Genomic DNA, 23,482 nt, shown 5'->3' on the forward strand with positions numbered 1-23,482 from the left:
AGGTGAGTGAGACAGGAGGTGAGAAGAGAGGAGAGAGAGAGAGAGGCAGCGCGAAGAGAGAAGGGCAAAAAACGATAGTCCAAAATGCCAACAGTGAGCTGGCACACAGCAGGATGTAAATAGAGAATAGTGGCTAATCATGTCCTCTGTCCCTCCTCCGCAGAGAGAAGGAGGGAGGGAACGAGAGAAGCAGAGAGAAATAGAGAGGAATGTATCCTCACATTGCCTGGAAAATGTGCAATATAAAAAAATGTACGACAGAAGATAAAAACATTTTCCCTCGTGACTCGTCTGTAACTCTAAGACCTCACCCTCTCAGCTGAAGTACTATCTGTGTACAACAGCGAGACGTCTGGCTTCAAAATATAACTGTATGAGCAACAAACATGACACAGGCAGTAGGGGAAATGGCATGCAGTGAGAGCTCTAAATGTCTGGGTAGAAATGCAATGGTTTCAACTGCTATGCAGAGAAGACGGGAGTGCCATAGAATAGAAACAGGTGTGGTGTTGCAGAGAGGCAGAAGGGAGAAACGTGAGATTAGGTGCTGCAGAGAGGACCGTGGAATGGCCAAACGCAGGCACACACACACACCCACAGGTGCGCACAGGGTCATTGGTCACAAGGGTAATGCAGAGCTGAGTGTTGTGTGTGTGTGTGTGTGTGTGTGTGTGTGTGTGTGGTGTGTGTGTGTGTGTGTGGTGTGTGTGGTGTTGGTCACCCAACATCACCACAGTGCTACTATCAGACATAAAAACCTCAGAGGTCAGGAATTCATGGCCTCGTTCAGTGATCTGTTGCCTCCCAGTCCCACAGACAGTTATTATCTGTCCATGTGATCCCAGTAGATTGTTGCAGGTGGGTGACGGTTCAAACCATCAAAGCTCTGTAGCAGAGTCCACTAGCAGGGTGTGATACATACAGCCGTCAGTAAAGATAACACTCAATGGGGATATGAGTCATTGATTGGCACTGGCAGCTGGCACTGCTGTGTGTGTGCGTGCGTGCGTGCTGCGTGTGTGTGTTTGCTCAGACGTGTTTGGGCAAAGGTCCCCTCTATCATTTGCTGCGAGAGGGTGTGACAGATCGAGTGACCAAATCACTCCAAATGACCGATGATGACCGTACACCACGAATGGGCACCATAAAGGGGCCTTCCCACCTGCCCCTCACCCACAACCTCTCTCTCTCTCACACACACCTGTCCATAAAAGGAGCACGTGCATCTTGTAGTTCAAGAGGTGATGTTACATGGGCCAACCTTGTCACACCAGCATGTCATGTTTCACATCACAGTAAACACATCTCTCCCACACTCCTTCTCTGTCATGCTCCACCTTCTTCTCCATGCCCCTTTCTCTCGCTGCCTTTCACTGTGTGCGTCTCGCTCAAGCCACTTTTAAACCGAAAAGTGAGAAACATGGCATATACACCGGTTGGCCTCGTTCAAGAAAATGGTTCGCTCCTACAGACAACGAGTCATGTGACCGTGGCGTGCTATAATGAAGCAGGCAGACAGGCATCAAGGCAGTCAGTTACTGATTGATTGAATGCTGGGCAAAACAAGTGACCTAAGCGACTTCGAGTGGCCTCCTGGACTTTTCACGACAAACAGTATGTAAGGTTTACAAGAATGGTGCAACAAGCAAAAAAACATCCAATCAGCAGCAGTCCTGTGGGTGAAAACCTGAAGGAGAATGGAAAGAATCGTGCAAGCTAACAGGCGGGCCACAAACAGACAAATAACAGCGCGTACAACAGTGGGGTGCAAACGGCATCTCGGGAACAGCAACTCGTCAGTCCTTGTCATGGATGGGCTACTGCAGCAGACGACCACACCGGGTTCCACTCCTATCAGCTAAAAACAAGAAAGGCGACTCCAGTGGGCACGCAATTACCAACAGCGGGACATTGAGGAGTGGAAAAACATTGCCGGTCCGACAAATCCCGGTTCCTGTTGCGTAATGCCGATAGCAGAGTCAGGATTTGGCATAAGCAGCATGAGTCCATGGCCCCATCCTGCTGGTGTCAACGGTACAGGCTGTGGCGGTGGTGTAATGGTGTGGGGAATGTTTCCCTGGATACAAATTGAGCAACGTTTTAATGCCCCAAAGAACTCAGGCTGTTCTGGGGGCAAGGAGGTTCTGACCCGGTACTAGATGGGTGTACCTAATAAACTGGCCATCTGAGTGCATTTTCTCCCAGCTCTTCTGGTTCTGAAGTGACCCTTTAGTCTCTCCCTGTTGTGTGTGTCTTAACCAGGCTTTACCAGCATCAACACATCATGTTTCTCGTCCGTCAGGTCAGGCCAGGTTCCCGAGGTGAAAAACACCGTACGACAAACCACACACCGTATGACACGTGACTACCACTATATGACATCACTTGTGGGTATGAAAACATAGCGTCGGTCACGGCTGGGCTAAAATGTAAGTGTTGCTTAAATTGTCTGCTCTAAAGGAAATCACCAAAAACCCTGCTGCTCCCTCCTTACGGTCAACATGGCTGTGACACACACTGGGTTACCCTGAGTGGTGCAATAGGCATGTTACTGTAAACCTAACTAGAACTGGAAATGGACCTAAAAACTATGTCTACACTGCTGTACCTGGATGGACTTCAGTACGACACATATCCTCGCGTACGCTTACTCCTTCACCACCGCTACCTGGAAATATACACAGTCAACGGGTCAGAATATGACACCTGGTCAACCTATTGTATACCGGAGTCTTGGGTTGAAATGAGAATGATACCGTGAACTGACAATCCACTTTCAGTCACTACTACCTAGAGTGAATGCAAATAACACACATCTATGGTTCGGGATATGGTACTATCATATGCATCATGTAAATGTATCCATTTTTCTTTATGTCTCATCCATATTCAAGACAAATTGTGGAAGATATTTGTCATGTCTAGTAAGGAGACGATAACGCATCTGTGTCTTCTGGGTGACCCACGAGGCATTGCACTACATTTAAGTCATTACCCAGGATCCTTAGCAGGTGGCGTTGAAGGAGGATACTGGGAGGTGGCATATGGTGGACCTTAAGTAGAAGTTACAGAATCCTTATTTAGTAAACGGCTTTATGGGACACGGCTGCCCGGAACCCAGTCTTCAGCCAAATGGACCAATTACCATCAAAGACTAACCGGTGACAACTGAACCTCAGAAGGTTGTCAGTAGAGACTGAAACAACTGCTGATGAACTGGAGCGAGAGAGGGCAAAAAACGAGCGGTGCGACTTTAGTTTATTGCCTGAGCTACACTGTCAGTCTACATAGTACAATATAGCACTACGGTAGAGAACAGGAGAGGATGGTGGCTTCCCTAAAGGGCGGGTCTAAGTGTCTCCCTGGCCCGACTGGAGCTAGTCAATCTCCACGCCATCTGTCAGGCCTTGCCCTGGCCAGGCTCACTCTTACACCACATTCAGCAACATTGAGCAGTGTGGAGGGATTAGCGTCGCTTAAGCCAAGAAACCACCCAGCCTGACCATAAAACAGTCATTGACTAGGGAGCCATAATGCTGTGGAGCTCAACGTTCACCCACACCCACACACAAATACGGTCACACACAGCCTACTGTATTTAACTGACCTAGTTTACTAGAGCCTGCCAGTGAACTACATGGGGGTTTATGTAGGGAGGGAGGGAGACACCATTTGGATTCCAGTCCATACACAGAGTTCACTGAACCTAACCCTGTGATGATGAAATCTGAAAGGGCCGAGCATAGAGCCTTGGGGACGCCTGCCATTTTTCACTCAATGGGATGCAGGCAGGAGGTAGCCCACCCATGAATACGCCCTCTCTCGCTCCCTCCTTCTTCAGTTCCTACATTCATCCCCAAAGAACACCACTATGGTGTCCTTTGCTTCCTTGGCAGGCTGTGTGGGGTTTTGTGGGTGGGTTGGGCGGGAGCCTGCATTAACACCACACAGCCGGTCTGCACGTGCCCAACTCGCGGCCTGCCAGGGCCACACAAAGGGGGATGATGTCATGCTTAGCCAATAACAAAGGACTCTCTGGGGCCGTGTGGACCTTCCCTCTCACCCTGCTAGTTCCAGCTTTATCCAGCCTACCATTAATCGGCAGCCATTATCCTCTTTACTGTGTGTGGGGGGGGGGGGGGAATAATAACAACAGCTAGCCAGCCACAGGCAATGCTGGAAAGAGAGAGAGAAAAGGGGAACAGAGAAAGAGCGGAAAGAGGGATGTTGATGAGAGATGATGATAGACGTGAAATAGAGAGGTAGGGGGGGAGGGACACACACACACACCAGGACAGAGAGACAGAGTGTGTGTGAGAGCAGTGCAGAGAAAAGTACACAGAGAAAGAGAAAGGATGAAATAAAAACAGATAGCGTGAGGGAAGATGGAGAGAGTGAGAGGAAGGAAAGAGGGACACCCCACATGGTGCCTTACCACTGTGAGACCTGCCAGCCTCTCAGCCCATTGGAATGTATTACTGTGACAATTTGGAGTCCTTTTATTGTAAATAAGAATCGAATACGTTTCAAAGACTTCTACATTAATGTGGATGCTACCATGATTACGGATAACCCTGAATGAATCGTGAATAACGATGGAGTGGGAAAGTTACAGACGCATGTTTACACACTGTTTTATCCACTTCATATGTACACTGAGTATACAAAACATTAAGAGCACCTGCTCTTCCATGACATAGGCATCATCCTGGACTTCCTGATGGGCCGCCCCCAGGTGGTAAGGGTTGGTAACAACACATCCGCCACACTGATCCTCAACACAGGGGCCCCTCAAGGGTGCGTGCTCAGCTCCCTCCTGTACTCCCTGTTCACTCATGACTGCACGGCCAGGCACGACTCCAACACCATCATTAAATGTGCAGATGACACAACAGTGGTAGTAGGCCTGATCACTGACAACAACGAGACAGCAATAGGGAGGACGTCAGAGACCTGGCCGTGTGGTGCCAGGACAACAACCTCTCCCTCAACGTGATCAAGACAAAGGAGAGGATTGTTGACTACAGGAAAAGAGGACCTAGCACGGCCCCATTCTCCATCATCGACGGGGCTGCAGTGGAGCAGGTTGAGAGCTTCAAGTTCCTTGGTGTCCACGTCACCAACAAACTAACATGGTCCAAGCACACCAAGACAGTCGTGAAGAGGGCACGGCAAAGCCTATTCCCCCTCAGGAGACTGAAAAGATTTGTCATGGGTCCTCAGATCCTCAAAAGGTTCTACAGCTGCACCATCGAAAGCATCCTGACTGATTGTATCAACGCCAGGTATGACAACTGCTCGGCCTCCGACCGCAAGGCGCTACAGAGGGTAGTACATCACTGGGGCCAAGCTTCCTGCCATCCAGGACCTCTATACCAGGCGGTGTCAGAGGAAGGCCCTAAAAATTGTCAAAGACTCCAGCCACCCTAGTCATAGACTGTTCTCTCTGCTATCACACGGCAAGCGGTACCAGAGCGCCAAGTCTAGGTCCAAGAGGCTTCTAAACAGATTCTACCTCCAAGCCATAAGACTCCTGAACATCTAGTCAAATGGCTACCCAGACTATTTGCATTGCCCCCCCCCTCCCCTCTCCACACCACTGCCACTCTCTGTTGTCATCTATGCATAGTCACTTTAATTAACTCTACCTACATGTACATACTACCTCAACTAACCGGTGCCCCCGCACAATGACTATGTACCGGCACCCCCCTATTTATATTGTTATTTTTTTACTGCTGCTCTTTAATTACCTCTTACTTTTATCTCTTATTCTTATCCGTATTTTTTAAAACTGCGCTGTTGGTTAGGGGCTCGTAAGTACGCATTTCACTGTTGAATTCGGCGCATGTGAATAATAAAATTTGATTGAATTGATAAGGTGAATCCAGGTGAACGCTCTGATCTCCTACGGATGTAGAGAAATCCACATCACTTATCAAATCCGCAAGACAAGGGGGGGGGGGGGGCACTCAATATAGGAAGGTGTTCCTAATATTTGGTATACTCAGTGTATCGTCGCTGTCAATAACAAAATAGTTCTATAAGAGGCTTTGAATAAAAGTGCCCGATTAAATGACTATGTTTACAACTTCTAGCATCCCAACCAGACCAAGGTCTTAGCCAGTGGTCTATTAAAAGAAGGGTTGCGCAACAACATCCTGCTCAGGTTAATAATGGCTCTAACCTAACCTGGTTGTAAGCCTGAGCATTGGCAGTATGCCAATGATGCATATTTGAATCTGAGAACGTGAGAGAGAGAGAGAGAGAGAGAGAGAGAGAGAGAGAGAGAACAGAGAGGAGAGAGGAGAAAGCAGAGAGAGAGAGAGAGAGAGAGAGAGAGAGAGTGTGAGGGGGAGAGAAAAAGAGAGACGAAGAGAGAAGGCGAGAGAGTGAGCATGTCAAGCTAAGGATGTCTTTCAATCCCAGGGAATAATGACATCAAGAAGTATTGAAAATAAAGCATATTTTAATTAAGTTGACTGGAGGTCTAAGGCGACGCTGCTTCCACTCATGTCAGACACCTCTAATTTTCACTGTTAATTTACATTTACAGGCTGAGTTGGAGAGAGTGACTCCAGGTGATTAAAGCATTAATATAACCTGCTAGGGAAGGAAAGAGAGAATGAGAGGGAGCACAAGACACACTCACACATGCCAGGTCAGGCATGCAGGGTCAGGTGGTTCACATCAGGAAGTAGAACACTGGTTTTTATGAGCTACAACTCAAACTGCCTGTGTCACACCTAAAAGAATTCTCACCAAATGTTTCCGTCTTCATGATACTAAAGGGCAAAGGGTCATCTGGCTCCGTTAGCATCGCAGAAGCAATGCTCTGGCCGTGTTCTTTGGCATTTCTTGTTGGATTACGTTCAAACTATGCCACTATAGCACTGTGTCGGTCCTGGTGCCGCTGTAGGAAGGAGGATGGAATTTCCACAGCTCTGTTGTGACGGATTCATTTTTTTTCAATTATTTTCTATTTGTCCCTGTGCATTGTTGGGAAGGGCCAGTGCGTATGCGTTTCACTGTTAGTCTACCTTTTGTTTACTAAGTATGTGACAAAGGTTATTTTATGTGTCGTGTAAAACCCCTGGATAGAGCACACACACACACACACGCACAAACAGGCAGACACACATCATACACACTTGGGATTCCCCCGCTGAGTTTCTCCAGTTTCACACAGGGACTAAAAATACAGGAGTTGTGTCAAATGCCATGGCCGTGCTACGGGGGGAAAAAGGCTGTCATATTGGGAGCAGAAGTCATGGAAAAAGGGAGGATCCAGTTTCAGGGCCACTAATAAGCAATAAACCTACAGTACAACTGCCTGCCAGCCAAATATAGCACCCAGAGATCCAGGGCAGAGAAGACGCTCGCCAGAGAGATCCAGACTAACCACACAACACAGAACAGCACGTAACAGACTCCTACCGGAGCTGCATCAGAGAACATTAATGGTGTCTGGTACTGGACTCCTAGAACAGTGTTTCCTGGTCCTCGACTACCCCCAACAGTACACATTTTCATTGTAGCCCTGGACAAACGCGCCTCATTCAACTCATTGAGGGCCTGATGATTAGTTGACAAGTTGAATCAGGTGTGCTTGTCCAGGGTTACAGTAAAAATGTGTAGTGTTGGGGGTACTTGAGGACCAGGGTTGCGAAACACTGTCCAAGAACATAGACATAAAACGATACACTGTGGGCAGCCCCTTGGCAGGCATGACCATCATACCTGGTGAACTGTTGAACAAATTTCTTCTTGAAGGACAATAAACGGTGACTCACATCCACCCTCAGACCTCTAACCCCTGACCCCTTGACCTACCTTGACCTTGCCATTGGGCTGCAGTAGCTCGGTGACGGACACCTTGTCTTGCTGCAGTCGCCGCTTCACCAGCTTGGAGCAGCACACGTTGACCGCCCCCTGTATGTGGGACGCGTTGTACTCCGAGAAGGTCCTGCTGTCAATCACCAGCAGGCGCCCCGCCCCCCTCTGGATCAACCCTGCCAGGCGCTTTATGTCCATGGCGCTCCGCCTGGCTGGTCCCTTCTCCCCCGCCATGATGCCACAACGAGGGGTCGCAAGAGAATGGGTGGGTGGACGTGGGAGGGGTGGCGTTGAGGGGGAGGGGTGGATGAGTGGAGAGAGGGAGTATCGGTGGAGGAAGAGGAAGAGGAGAAGAGAGCAGAGGAGGTCAATGGAGGAGAGCAGCCACTGCCACTGGAGCAGGCCTCAGGAGATCCATGGTGTCTGAGGAGAGAAGCAAAGAGAGAAAAAGCGAGAGAAGAAGGTCAATAGAGTCCCTTTTCATGTGGATGGCTATAAATGAAGTGCTTTGTAACACTAAACTAGTGGCAACTGAGCTGCCACCAACTTTAAGGAGATAAAACCTTAGAGGGAAATGTCACCATTTTTGTAGTAAAAAAATATAGAAGATAAGTGTTTCCAATGACATCGTCAACCAATTATAATTGGTTAAAAATCACATGATGCACCACCGATGATGTCATTGGAAACACTTATCTTCCTGTATCTTTTTCACTACAAAACATAGAAACGCGCAACTGTCACATACGTTGATGTCGGGGTGGTGCTGGAGAGGATGAATATGAAGGAGAAGATTTTTATATATTTCCATTTCACTTTGCTTTTGAAACACATGGGTGTAAGGGTTATAAGACAGACTTAGGGTGTACTGAAGCATTCATCCTGAGAAGTTTGGAAACATGACATGGGGATGATTGACACCACACAGTAACCAAGAGAACTAAGTAGCCTATTGTCTTCCATGTTTCCATCACGTATACCAGAGCAACATAAAACAAACCACATCACCCATCAGTCCCATTATCTCAATGTCAAGTGTGCACAGTATTTTTGCATTTACAGTCTTATGTGCAGACTTCGCTCACCTCGCGTATAAAAATAACTGGAGTACTAAACATGGATATTAAATGTTATTTTAAGACTTCACAAGGGCTCTGGATCATCCACTGGGCTCAATCTGTCCTGAGATCTGAGGGAGCTATCATCAACAATAGACAGGCGCTTTATATACGGACTAGTACGCATGGTATAATTGAAACTGTGTGTGTGTTTGTTTGTTGTGGTGGGTGCAGGGTCTCTTGTGTGGCAGCTCGTGAAACAGGAAACTGAGGGGCTGAGGTAAATTAAGCCGGGCGGGGAATTCACAGAGCAGGTCTGGGCACAGATGAACAGCCTGTGTGTGTGTGTGTCTCTGTGTGTGCGTCATTTATCACAGAGAACCCTCTACAAACTTGATGGACTGCCTCCTCTCATCTATCACACATAATCACTTTCACTCCCACCGCCACCCCCGCAACTGTCAAGACTGTCAGCTGACACACACACACACACACTTCATGTATACACATGTGAACATACACAGTGCAGTCCCTGCCAGTTGGGTTGGGTGAATAACCCAACATGTTGGGTGGTTTAGATTACCCAAACATGGGTTAATTTAACCATCGGTTGTTGTTTCATTTATTTATTATTTTATATATTCTACCCCTTTTTCGCCCCAATTTCATGATATCCAATTGGTAGTTACAGTCTTGTCAAATCAAAATCAAATCAAATCAAATTGTATTTGATTGAGAGCCGTGTGTCCTCCGAAACGCGACCCCGCCAAGCCGCGCAGCTCCTTCACACACTGCTCGCTTTAACCCGGAAGCCAGTCGCACCAACGTGTCGGAGGAAACGCCGTCCAGCTGGCGACCGAAGTCGGCGTGCATGCGCCCGGCCCGCTACAAGGAGTCGCTAGAGCGCGATGGGACAAGGACATCCCAGCCGGGCCAAACCCCTAACAACGCTGGGCCAATTGTGCGCCGCCTCATGGGTCTCCTGGTCGCGGAACCCAGGGCTGTAGTGATGCCTCTAGCACAGCGATGCAGTGCCTTAGACCGCTGCGCCACTCGGGAGGCCTTCTGTACAGCACTTTGAGATATCAGCTGATGTACGAAGGGCTATATAAATACATTTGATTTGATTTGATTAGAGGTGACGCGTGCAGAACGCTGAATGAAGGAGAGCTCGATTTGTTGTTTTGAAAGTCTCTGAAAAAGTGTTAATTTGAAAAAGTTTGACTAGCAGCTACCTTTTGAATTTGGATCCCACGACGAGGCCAACCAAAAGTCTGAAGAGCTGCTTGGCGTAGCAGCTAGCCTAGCTGCTAACTAGCTATCAAGCTAGCAAAGGTTTCCTGAACGCTTGAACAAAGCCTTGTGGCTGTCTAAATCCCTGCTGTTTTGTCGCTGTTTCCATCTGCCCTGCAACCTGCCCTGTCTGGAACTGCGTGGAGTACCAGCGTTAGCCTAAGTTGCTACCGTGACAAACCTGAAACCAATCACTATCACAAGTGAAGGATGTTTTAAACAAACAAAGAGGGTTCTACAAGCAGTTGCTATAAGCAGTTGTTATAAAAACAGGAAAATTGCTTCAAGAGCTTTGTCCAAATACTGATGGACCTGACCAGAGAGGTCCAGGACCTTAGGAACCGTTTACTATTCTCCCAAGATGAGGTGGATGTCCCAAAAGAGACTTTCAGAAATATTACAAACTGTAACTCCACGCCCTTTACTCTTCTCTATGTTTTACTAATGACCTACCCCTGGCATTAAACAAAGCCTGTCTGTCTATGTATGCTGATGATTCAACCCTATATGCGTCAGCAACCACAGATAGTGGAATCACTGCATTCCTAAACAAAGAGTTGTAGTCAGTTTTGGAATGGGTGGCATTAAGGTGTTGAAAATCCTAAATTGTTTGCATAGTCAACTTACACACAGCTCTGACACACACACCTACCCCACCAGACATGCCACCAGGGGTCTTTTCACAGTCCCCGAATTCAAGAAAACGTACAGTATTATATAGAGCCATGATTGCATGGAACTCCCTTCTATCTCAGATTGCTCAAGCGAACAGCAATTCTTGTTTAAAAAATCAACATTTAAAGCAACACCTCACGACACAACACCTGTTCCCTATTTGACCTAGATATTTTGTGTGTATTTTGTCACGTTGGTATAAAGGATTCAGGAGACAGGCGCAGGAATGATTTTTATTGACCCAAATTACAGCGTGCCGTGTAAAGGCACGGGGACGAAGACCAAACAAACACGTATACAAAACATAGGGTTGAAACCCAAACAAAAGAGCGAGGAGTACCTTGAATAAATACACCGGGGCGAGACCCGTAATCATCTGCACAATACAAGCACGAAAGCCAAAGCAACAAGGCACAGGTACTCACACAACCAAAAGACATTGGAACAATAATCGACAGCCCAATAGTGAAACAAAGGGCACATTTATAGAAATACAGTCAGTGAGGAATTGGAACCAGGTGTGCGTAATGACACAGTTCAGTGCCTAGAGGCCGGTGACGTAGACCTCCGAAACTGGTGCACGGAACGAGCAACAGTACCGGAGGGATCCGTGACATATTTACTAATAAGCAGGCTATGTGTGATGTTTTAAATGTATGTAGTTCTGTCCTTGAACTGTTCTTGTCTATTAATGTCCTGTATTATGTCATGTTTCATATTTTGTGTGGACCGAAAGGAAGAGTAGCTGCTGCTTTCGCAACATATAATGGTGATCCTAATAAAAAATTAATAATAATAATAATAATTTTTGGCCACCCGTAAATGTCATTCCATTTCCATTGCAAATTTGAATTTTACTTTCATATTTTTGCAAAATAAATGTTCTAATATGAAATGTACAACATTAGTATTTACATATTCCAACATTGGGATATGCATAGGTTTTTGGAGAACTCATACACTCGTGTAAGCCTTATCAAAGCTTCAAAAGTGTCAACGTTCAACCTTAACATGTGATAACAATACAACAGCGCAAATGAACCGGAATGACATTGTCTCACGGGTGGCCAAAAATAACTAACTATCTGAAAGCAACGCTCATACTAAGCCACACCTCCGGTCTTCTGAGCTGACCCGCTGGATCTTATCGCAATAACCCAGCAGTCAATAACTCAGCACCCAGCATCAATAACCCAGCAGTCAATAACTCAGCACCCAGCATCAATAACCCAGCAGTCAATAACCAGCACCCCAGAACCTCAATAACCCAGCAGTCAATAACTCAGCACCCAGCATCAATAACCCAGCAGTCAATAACTCAGCACCCAGCATCAATAACCCAGCAGTCAATAACTCAGCACTTAGCATCAATAACCCAGCAGTCAATAACTCAGCACCCAGCATCAATAACCCAGCAGTTTTTAAAGAAAACAACCCAACTAAGTGACCCGACGCCTGCAACCCAGCAGTTGGGTCAACCAAACAATCCAGCATTTTTTGCGGAATGCACCATTCACCATACACACACACTGACAACGATGTACTACACAGAGAGAAAGGGAGGAAGAGAGAGGGGGAAGAGATGGAGACAGAGAGAAAGAAAGGCAGCATGTGTGTAAGGAGTGGGAGAGGGGATGAAAGACTATGTGAGAGAGAAAGAGAAAGAATTTGTGTGTGTATGTGTGAGAGAGAGGTGGGAGAGAGAAAAAGCGTGCGTGAGAGAGACAGAGAGCAAGAGAAACAAGAAACATTCAGTCCTGTCCAGTAGAATAGTGGGGACTTGGTGGGTGACAGAAAGAGAGACAGACAAAATAGAAAGAGAGAGCTCTGGTCAGCAGCCAGTCAGTCAGCAGTGTCCGTGGACGGGGGCCATGATCTACTCGACAACCTTTAACCCCTACTATGACATATCGCCCCCGCACAGTGAGGGTAGGAGAAGAGGGGAAAGGAGGGATTGTTATTCCGCAAGGACCTCTCAGCCTAGCAACACAGCTAGCTCCAGGCTAGGGGAGGGGGGGAGAGCCGTGCAGATGGAGCAGAGCGAGGAGAGATTGAAGAGAGAGAGAGAGAGCGAGAGGAAGATAGAAGAGAGGGCAAATAGAAGAGAGGAGAGATAGAAAAGAGATATATAGACGATAGGAGGTAGGTGGTTGCTTGGCAACGCTCCTAGTGCTAGCACGGCATCTCGAACACGGAAGAACTAACTAACCTCTATACGTAGACAGCTAGAGCTAACGGACTCCTCCAGCATAACACAAAGACACTGGGACTACTATGAGTAAAATACTTTGAAGGCGTTGGAAGTACATATTTTTGGGGGTTGAAAAGATGCTGAAAAKACGTATTTTTCAACGTCTTGCAATGTCTTTTTCAACGTCTTGTGCTCGCTATTCCCTGCTTTACTCTACCGTGTCTAGACGTGAAAGAGTAGACACACGTGTACGCAATATGCATGGTTACAAATCTAATGCACACGCAACAACAAATCAAATCTTATTGGTCGCGTACACATACATTATTTTGCAGTTATTATCGCAGGTGCAGCGAAATGCTTATGTTCCCCCCCCGCAAATAAAATAACAAACATCACAATGAGCAATGTCAGAGTCTGGAATATAAATATATATGTATATGATAGTGTGTTTACACATTATGGACAGTATATGAATAGAAAAGATGTGTACAGCAGTAGTTATATAAGATGACACCGAACACTAGGAACACCTTCCTAATATTGAGTTGCAACCCCCACCTCTTTTGCCCTCAGAACAGCCTCACTTCGTCAGGACATGGACTCTACAAGGTGTCGAAAGCTTTCCACAGGGATGCTGGCCCATGTTGACTCCAATGCTTCCCACAGTTGTGTCAAGTTGGTTGGATGACCTTTGGGTGGTGGACCATTCTTGATTCACACGGAAAACTGTTGAGCATGAAAACCCCAGCAGCGTTGCAGTTCTTGACACAAACCAGTGCGCCTGGCACCTATTGCCATACCCCGTTCAAAGGCACTTAAATATTTTATCTTGCCCATTCACCCTTTGAATGACACACATACACAATCCATGTCTCACTTGCCTCAAGACTTAAAAATCCTTTGTTAACCCATCTCTTCTATTTCATCTACACTGATTGAAGTGGATTTAACAAGTGACATTCAATAAGGGATCACAGCGTTCCCCTGGATTCACCTGGTCAGCCTATGTCATGGGAAGAGCAGGTGTTCTTAATGTTTTGTATACTCAGTCTACATATGAGGTGGGTAAAACAGTATGTAAACATTATTAAAGTGACCAGTGTTCAATGTATATAGGGCAGCGGTCTCTAAGGTGCAGCGTAGAGTACCGGGTGATAACATGTGACTAACCCATAGTAGGCCAACAAAAGACATCACACGCAATGCATGTAAACAAAAATCCACACATGCCCCCCCTTCCTCTCTCTCCCACACAAATACAAAAAACGGATTTGGTTTCCTCACCTGAGCTAGCAGCTAGTGTAGCCTCACTGCACCAAGGATGTTAGCATCCCTATGTCATCCTTACGATGCTTTATAACATCACATTGCATAGCATGTCTATGGCATTCGAGTTGTTCAGACAGACAGACAGTGCTAAAGAACAGGCTGAGCCGAACACACACGGACGCTGCTTATGTCTAATGGCGCCAGAGCCCGCCCTCCCATCTCCCTCCCTCCCTCACTTTCTCGTTTTCTTATGCAGACAACAAGGAAGGCAGGGAGGGGAGGGGTGTGCAGGTTACATCTGTAACCGGGAGGAGAGAGGTACCAGCTATCACGCCATCGTTGCATCACAGCTTGCCTCTCATTCCCTTCTGTTTGTCTAGACTGAGAGGGAGGTAAGAGAGCAGAGAAGGGGAGGCCCCAACCTCAGCATCCTCCACCATCCAACATGGCAACGCAGTATCCTTCTTGAACACGGCAACTTCATTCCCTCTCCTGCATAACAAGTCTCCTCCATCTTGTATTTAGAAATCATAAAAAACCCTCAGAGATTTAGAAGAAAAAAAACGAACTATCTAAAATAGGCAGCGGGAGTCTGTTTTTATTTTTAAATCTTGGATGTACAGAAGAGAAGTTGGAAACAAAAGAGTGGAACAGGTGGAACTGACTGGAGCAGATTCTCGGGTTGCCATAGAAACAGCCCGTATCGGGTAGAGCAGGGGGCACGAGGAGGACAGAGGGAGGGAGGATGCTGTGTAGTGGGTACTGGTAGGGTAAGGTACCACCACTTAGGCTGGCTCCAACACAACTAACCAATTACTAGTGCATCTGAAACAGGTTCATATATTGTCAGGACGAGGCTATCAAAAATATGCAACTTTAGGTCCTGTAGTAGCCCAGGAGTAACGAAACATGAATTAAAAAATAACCAACACTCTCAAACTGAGTAAATGATTGTAGTTATTACATTTAGTAATAAACTCATTTCTGTTCAATACATTTCAAATAAACTACTCAGTGCTGGCTGTCTTCTTACGGTCAGTAATTACACATAACCCTGTGGTTAAACAAAGAGATCAACTGGAGGACACCCAACGACGAGGTAACTTCATCCAGGTTAATCATCAACTCCCAATAAGGTCATCCACAGACCTCATAGGAATCTGTGGAACACAAACAGTTACTTCATCCCGTGCCATGTCCTCTTTCCCTTTTATTTTACTGACCAGCAATCACCTATAACAACTCGACCAAAACATGGGAATCTGTCGAGCACAATAAACATATGACTTCAGAGCCGTCTCCTCTTTCCCTTCACCTACAGTATATGACAACTCCACCAAAACATGGATCTCAATAGTCCTCCTCTTGACTCCTTTCCTTCATCTGCACTGATGTGGAAAAACTATAGATAAGGGCCTGAGTGGCGATGAAGGGAGGAGGAAAGGAAGCCACTGCAGACTATTGAGATGCAGCCCAGGCAGGTCTCTTCCAGGCCTGGGGCCTAAGGCTAGTGCTCCTGCTGTGATAATCAGTTCAATATGGACACCAGTGTAACATAACCAGTGTAACATCTGACAAGACTATTTTGCTCCTACAAATGCCACAGTGGTGACCACAGCAAGATCCAACCCCGGCTCAACAAAGAACACAATCTTCATTGAACACTATGGCCATTGATAATGAGGTGATCATGTTTCTATAAATAATGCCATATCTCATGTGTGGTTAACCTACAATCCCAAGCTCTCATTTCCTTAACACAAAGACAATGATTTCCAATAGAAAATACCAGTGGAATTCAGTCAAAATGTAAATAAATACTAGTTACCCTCCATTATGAACGAATACAGTGTCATTGGCAGCGTACACGTATACAGGCAATACTGTTCAGCGTGTTGATTAGAGAACTTCCCTGCAGATTCAATCTGACCCTAGACTCCATGCCCATTGTGTGTGTGTGGATACCAATGACAGGGGTATGAGAACAGGGTCAGTGAGCTGACCTGACAGATATAGAGACATGTAGCACTCCAGTTGATCTCTCAACCCCGCCGTGTGTGTGTGTGTGTGTGTGTGTGTGTGTGTGTGTGTGTGTGTGTGTGTGTGTGTGTGTGTGTGTGTGTGTGTGTGTGTGTGTGTGTGACGGCACTTATCTACCATCTACCCCCCTGTCCCATCATAATAGAATAATAACATTGGCAATTTAGCAGACACGTCTATCCAAAGCAACTTACAGTCAGTCGTACATTGTGAGCAACGTGCTCTACCAACTGAGSTACAGAAGACCACCATCACACAGGCCTTATTCACTGCTGCTACGATGGACCGTCTAGGACCCAGTGAGGCACAGGGCCACTGTGCACAGTTGCTGTTTAATGTTTACACACACTCAGAAACACACACTACACACACCCGCACACACACCGTGTACAGTGTAGCTCTCCCTCGGAACTCAAACAGCACAATAACCATATACTGTAACGAGCAGCTGTTATTACAGCACCTTCTCAGAGGGGAAAGCAGACCGTACAGACATTGCATCACCACCCTCAGTACCGTAGCCGCACCTGCTGTAACACACAGGACACGCACAGACAGTACACTATGATGCACCTGCTGTAACACACAGGACACGCACAGACAGTACACTATGATGTTCATCATCTCCACTATTCTCTCTCTCTCGCTCCGCTACACTGTTACATAGCCCACTCTGTCTACATTTCAGGTGAACCTATAAGCGAAGGTCCTATATCTGGTTCAACCCGTGAATGCTGCCAACAACACCTACAGCTTCATCTGCTTAACATACAACATGATAGAAATAGAAGTGGTTAGAATGGGAATATYTGTTCTAAGGGCTATCTCCAGGTAATGATAGTGCAGGAGGTAGGCCGACTCTGAATGCTTTGATAAACAGGGTAAGGAACACATTGCCTCGGGAAGTAGTTTGGGGGTGGTGCTATGTTTTTTATTATTTTTTATTGTTTAGGTCTAGATGTGTATAGGCAGCACCCTCAGCACACCCTGCAACACCCCTACTCCCTGTGGCTATGAAGGCACAGCATCGTCAGGAAATAACATCACACAGGGCTGCTCTCCGTGATCAATACAGCTGGCATGCATATCTCAACATAAACAATCACGTAACGAAGACAACATTAGCAGTAGCCTATAGTGTTATTACCTCACGTTGTTATAAAATCACAGGTTAATAACATGATCATAACAATAAAGGTAAGGAAATAATAGAAGGGGGGAAAAAATATCCACAAATAAAATGTTAAGACATATAGCCTATGTCGATGTATTTCTGGTTTTGAGCACGATGAAAACCACGGGGTGTTCTGGCCTGGTGACAATACCCGCTCCCCCACGATCCAGTATAAATAGAGACGCGATAATAAAACCGAGGCGCAACACAAAAATAACGCACCGCAATACACCCAATGGAGACAGACCACAATAAAGACCAGATATGGAATAGACATACTTGTGGTCAAATGTTTAGTAGTATATTTTTGGGGGATAATTAGACTAGATTATAGGCTACAGGCGCGGGCGYGTCAATTGAGAATGATAGTGCGGTGCAGTAGATTTACTGTTCTGTTGTGACGTGTGGATATCTGCATGCGAAACGACCACCCATTAATCGCGCACATGATTAATAGCCCCAAAATAAAAACAGAAAAATAACTGCATTCCACCTACCGTAAAATGAAAAAAAAAAAATGCGAAGACACCAGGTATTTGTAACAACAAAGAAGAAATATGCCCAGGTTTGATTATTTTCCATTATACGGGGCTGCGCACTAACAGACGGCAGGGGTACGTAACCACGCCGCACTACTGTAGCAAGCCAACTAACGTTASCCCCCTTGCTAACGTAATCGGCAAGGGGAGGAATTATTTGACAAATAGCTGACTGATCACTGGAAAACAAACGGGAAAAACTATTTTCACACCACTTTGATACCGAAGTGACTTTTTCGTAGTAGGTTAGGATAACTTACATAGCATGTTATGATAATTAACGTAGCAGGTTAGGAGACTGAGGTTAAGTTTAGAAAAAGGGTAAGGGTTAGGGAAAATCACCTTATATTGAAGTGATTGATCACACACTGCACAAGAGGGGGGTGGCTCCACAAACACTCACCTCTGTGTCCCCGGCTTGGTGATTTGTGATCAGCTAACCTCCATGTGTAAAGGAACAGTGTGTCACGCCAGCCCTCTTCAAAGCGCTTTAACTTTGGTCACTGTTTACTTGTCATGGGTCGAGGGTAATGAAACACTGTGCGACAGCAGAGCCACTATGGTCTCAGCGCAAAGTTGACAGCGCTGGAATATAAAGGAAATTAACACATTAAAGCACTACAATTGTTTCGCTTGTATATAGGTCATGCAGTGTGGCCGCAATTACAGATAAGCAATCTGCATTTACTAGGCATTAACGTCCCTGGAAAACAGAAGGTGCCTTTAGCACTAAAATGAACTAAGGATGAGGTCATGGTTCAGAAGGGAGAGAGAAAAAAAATCAGGTTGACGTCATTTTCAGCCAATCGGAGTCTGCGGTTTAGGGGTTAGTTGACGTCAGCCTTCTGAGCCGTGGATTAAAGGGACACTGGTTTTAAAGGAGACGCGCACGATTATTCCTTGATCTCGCGTGCCGCGCAACATGCTGTCAAGAGCTCACACGCTTCAGGGACCGTAGGGGTCATGCACTGTCGCTGAGAGAGGAAAAGGCTATTTTGTGCAACCGCGATTCAAAGGTTGCTGGATGGGTGTGCAGAATCCTGGGCCCAGGAGGCTGYTGAKGGGAGGACGGCTCATAATAATGGCTGGAATGGAGTGAATGGAAAGGAGCTGTCYTTCCTAATTAAGGTGCCAYCAGCCGGCTGCMTGTGATCCTAGGATATGTCTAGGTTTGGTCTGTGTGATGTCCCTCTTCATCTCCCCCTTGTCTGTAAGACCACGGAATGAATGAAAAATCAACTCTCTAACCGCCATTTTGAATTGTAAAGAATTTAGGATTTTTTTTCGTGTTACTTTGACATTAGTTAAATAAAGACACATCATGAGAAAGTCAAGAGCCACAAAATTTGATAATTTTTTTGTTGTTGTATAGAGCCAAGACAAATACTAACTCTAATAGGGCTCAATACAGAGTGAATGAAAATAAAGAATAGCCAGTTAACCAAAAAAGGAACAAAAAGGRAAAAAAATCACATATACCCGAGAGAACCAAAACATATATTGCAGTCTAATAAAGGCCTACCCAAGAAATACAGTGACAACGTCAACACTAGATCCATWTGAATATTTATAGGCATACAATCCTACAATTGTAGTGGTCAATGCTCATTGTGAGTTATTTTGCACTCATAATAAAATGGGATGGTCTTTGTGTCATAGCAAAGATGATATATTAACAAGTGACGCTCTAACATTGGAAATACATGTCCTCAACAATGGAAGGCAGGCAGGGGGAGGTGAGATCCTTCCAGCCAATGAAAGGGCAGATACAACAGTCACAACTCCGATATAAAGTCTTTTTTTWAAGTTGCCGAAATGSCAGGTGTCCACTTATATCAGTGCATTCGTAACAACCTAACCATTACGAAACTKCTATTCAATMAAATAARCTGGGYGTAGCAAATGAGGAATTACATTTTAAGTTGACTAAATTCGACTCTCTCTCATTGACCTCCATACAAAAATTCCGTGGACAGATTTTGGGTAGAGTAAACCCTCTCGCTTCGCCTCTTTCTCTCTGGTTGTAGCCGTTGTATGGCACTGTATTACATTGTATAGTCTGGCATCTAGTGGTTATAGTTGTGTACTGACAACTGCTACCAGCAGGCATTCTAAAGAGAAAYGACAACACAGATTCATGAAAATCTACTTTTATTTGGATGCAAAAACTCACAATTTAAAAGCAATACTGTAGTAGCAGAGGAGAGTARGCTGTTTGCTGGTTGGTTGGAGTATGTCTGATAGTTTCCCAGTGAGCAAAACTGTTTGAGAAGACATCTTTTCAACATCTTTTCAAACAAAAAGACATRTTCAAYGTATTTTCAACCAATTTTGTTCACTGGGTTGGCTATTTCAATTATCTTCTCCCTCACTATGATCACCAGAATAAGACCTGGTAGCAGAGACAACAAGCACTCAAAATAAAGCGGTTGGATCAATTGCAACGAGCGTTATCGGGAAAGGATTTCATAGTTGAATTCCAACTTCTCCAAGTTTCTAGCGGTTCCACTTCAGCTCTTTTCCATCTGCAARACTCAACATTTCACGGCAGTTTCAATCAGAGGATGAAATACTAGTGCTCATTTTAACTTTGTGAGATGCCCTTTAAAACAAACCAGTGACATTGTCTCCTGCTGGGTGTTCGCTGTAATTGACCAGTTGCATTCAATCAAGATGGAAGTTGTTAGAGATTTCTCCCATACAACTCTTAATCCATTGTTTTAGCTGTCATACCCGTAGCTGAGATTTCTCATGTTGTTGTGAAGGCAGTCTGGCCTGGAGTCACAGGCCACAATGCAATCAATTACGCGCCAAGGGGAAACCATGCTGTCGGTCACTGTTAAGTATCGGAGGTGTCAGCCACATTTAAATCCTGGCTGGAAGCTGTTCGTCATAGACATTGGCTTAAACATTTAGAGTGAACCCAGAGTGTGGTTTTCCTTTAYATGTGATTGAATTCAATTGAAACCACAGATGGGGAATGTGTAAAAACTGGGTCTGGGGTAAAACTCTAAAAGAAAACAAGATAAAAAACCTCAAGACACACAAAGCAAAGCATATTGAAGCAAAGCCTAGAGGCATCAAAGTCATACTGAAGACAAAACAATCAATGGTTTTTGTTGTAAGGTAACTTGGGTAGTTGTCACATTTTTTTTCTGTCAAATCTTGCGATATAAACCAATGGTTTGACCACAGTATGAGCTACATTCCATTGTGGTGTAAATGGAAAATATACACAAGGCATCTACTCGAAAGGATTGTATCAAAACGTTCTAAAAATATCTCTGGTTGGTTTCACAAAAGCAAACTGTATCAAAAGCATTGGCAGAGAGCAAGCAAGATAATCGGAGAACCCTTATACAACAGAAAGCTGGACAACCAATCACTTTCGCTTTGATTACGGACATACGAGCGTCCCATACAGCACATGCAATCCATTTAAGTCAACACAGTCAAAACACGACACAGAGAAATKAACATTTTACAGCTGAACATCAGAGAGACAACCATAGTTGGTCTATTGTGCTTTATACGGATTAGGCCTGGCCTGTCTATACAACAATCATGGGCTGCTAACGTCACGCACGTGTTCAGGGTACTGTTGATAGCAGAGGTGTCATGGTCCCAACATCACTGAGAGGGCGCTGACGGGCAGGGTCAGGAGGGTCAGGTTTACCCATCACTAACACCTGCATCCTTTGTTAGAGGGGAATAACAAAGTATAAAGGAAAGCTAGGCCGTCAAAGTCCAGTTTAGAGGTTTTGTTTCTCCTTGCAACCTTTTACATTTGTACCCTTTTGCACTTTCATGTTGATCTTCTAGCCTGGTCCCAGATCTGTTGTTTTTTTGCGTTGCTTTTGCAGACTATATATTTGAATTGACAAAACATGACAATACCATAAGGAGTTTGGCAAGCGAGCCGATACAGACTGGCACCCAGGCTATTTGACTCCCGCGGGGGGAAAAAAAGTAACAGGTGCACGTTTCACTAGTAGATCTGCACCTCTGTCTCTGGATTCCTATGCTACTGTATGTGCCAGTCATTACTTCTCATGTGTGAACCCAGAAGTTGAGACATGCACACACCCCCCAACCCCTGTCTCATATACACATTTAAGTCTCGGTGGTCACCTGACAACGCTGGTGAAAAGTCTATGAGGCTATGATGTCTGATGAATACCATGGAGATCATGATGGATGACTGACTGACTGCACATCCGCACGGTACTGTAATACTGAAGAGACTGCACACAATGCCTAGTTACGGTTACATTCCTCGGTGTTTCCATAGCGATCTATGGTACATGCCTCAGTCAATGGTAATGAACACGGAGCACCATGAAACCTGAAGATGAGGTGGCTCCTGAAAAGCACCAGGAGTTTTGAAAGGCCTGCTGTACTGTGTTTATTTGAAGAGGCCCAGTGAGCACAAGACTTTGAACATTTATATTTTCTACGTCTTTTGCTCGTATGGAGATGGTTTTGTTGTAACAGGAGAGAACAGCTCGTTGGCGGTTTACGTTTCAGACGAACTTGTGATCCCTCACTGTGAGATTGTTTTACAACACTGTGAATATAGGCTTTTTCTTATCTGGAGAAGTGTGTGAATAATCTAACATGGCACTTGATGGGACATATCTTATCAAATATCCTACTGGGCAGACCTCTGCCAAGTGTGACAACAAATGTTTGCGTTAGAAGTGGGGCCAGACAGACATGGTCTGCAAATCTAATTCTTGCAGAATTAAGGAACTTATGTCAAGATTGGGTTTCTCATACGTGGGCCTCTGAAATGGAAGGGGGCTGGATGAGGCTGACATAGTCTGTTATTGTTTTTGTGGTTGTGTGTGTTAAAGGGTGACATTGAGATGGGTGTACAGTACAGTAGGTACAGTGTACAGTACAGTAGGTACAGTGTACAGTACAGTAGATACAGTACAGTAGGTACAGTGTACAGTACAGTAGATACAGTACAGTGGTACAGTGTACAATACAGTCAGTACAGTGTACAGTACAGTAGGTACAGTGTACAATACAGTCGGTACAGTGTACAGTACAGTAGGTACAGTGTACAATACAGTAGGTACAATACAGTAGATACAGTGTACAATACAGTCGGTACAGTGTACAATACAGTAGGCACAGTACAGTAGGTACAGTGTACAATACAGTAGGTACAGTGTACAATACAGTAGGTTCAGTGTACAATACAGTAGGCACAGTACAGTAGGTACAGTGTACAATAAAGTAGGTACAGTGTACAGTACAGTAGGTACAGTACAGTGGTGTGTCTCTACTCCTCTGCAGTGTGGGACAGCTGCTTCTCGTACAGGCTGAGGACGTGGTGCACAAACTGGTACTGCTCACCCGTCTGGATCATCCCGCCTCTGCAACACACACACAC

General features: G+C 45.4%; 2 protein-coding genes across 5 annotated transcripts in view; both read right to left on the reverse strand.

Moving 5' to 3' along the window:
* The window catches only part of LOC111962155 (dual specificity protein phosphatase 8), an 82,597-nt gene extending 63,801 nt beyond the window's left edge, over positions 1-18,796 (reverse strand). Inside the window, exons 1-2 of one of the 2 annotated variants that reach the window (XM_023985018.2) lie at positions 18,482-18,796; positions 7,834-8,259 (exon numbers count right to left, since the gene is read on the reverse strand). In XM_023985018.2, coding sequence (XP_023840786.1) covers positions 7,834-8,070 — 237 coding nt within the window. In that variant the 5' untranslated portion in view covers positions 8,071-8,259; positions 18,482-18,796. Of the gene's footprint in view, positions 1-7,833; positions 8,260-18,036; positions 18,161-18,481 lie in introns of those variants that run through there. The other variant, XM_023985019.2, reaches the window with a different exon arrangement.
* Positions 18,797-20,212: 1,416 nt separating this feature from the next.
* ptpn5 (protein tyrosine phosphatase non-receptor type 5) overlaps positions 20,213-23,482 on the reverse strand; it is a 41,353-nt gene continuing 38,083 nt past the window's right edge. For all 3 annotated transcript variants that reach the window (XM_023985021.2, XM_023985024.2, XM_023985022.2), the window contains exon 14: positions 20,213-23,465. In XM_023985021.2, the coding sequence (XP_023840789.1) occupies positions 23,372-23,465 (94 nt within the window). In that variant the 3' untranslated portion in view covers positions 20,213-23,371. The remainder of the gene's footprint in view (positions 23,466-23,482) is intronic.

Source organism: Salvelinus sp. IW2-2015, linkage group LG4q.1:29 (assembly GCF_002910315.2).
Source record: "Salvelinus sp. IW2-2015 linkage group LG4q.1:29, ASM291031v2, whole genome shotgun sequence".
Classification (NCBI taxonomy): Eukaryota; Metazoa; Chordata; class Actinopteri; order Salmoniformes; family Salmonidae; genus Salvelinus; species Salvelinus sp. IW2-2015.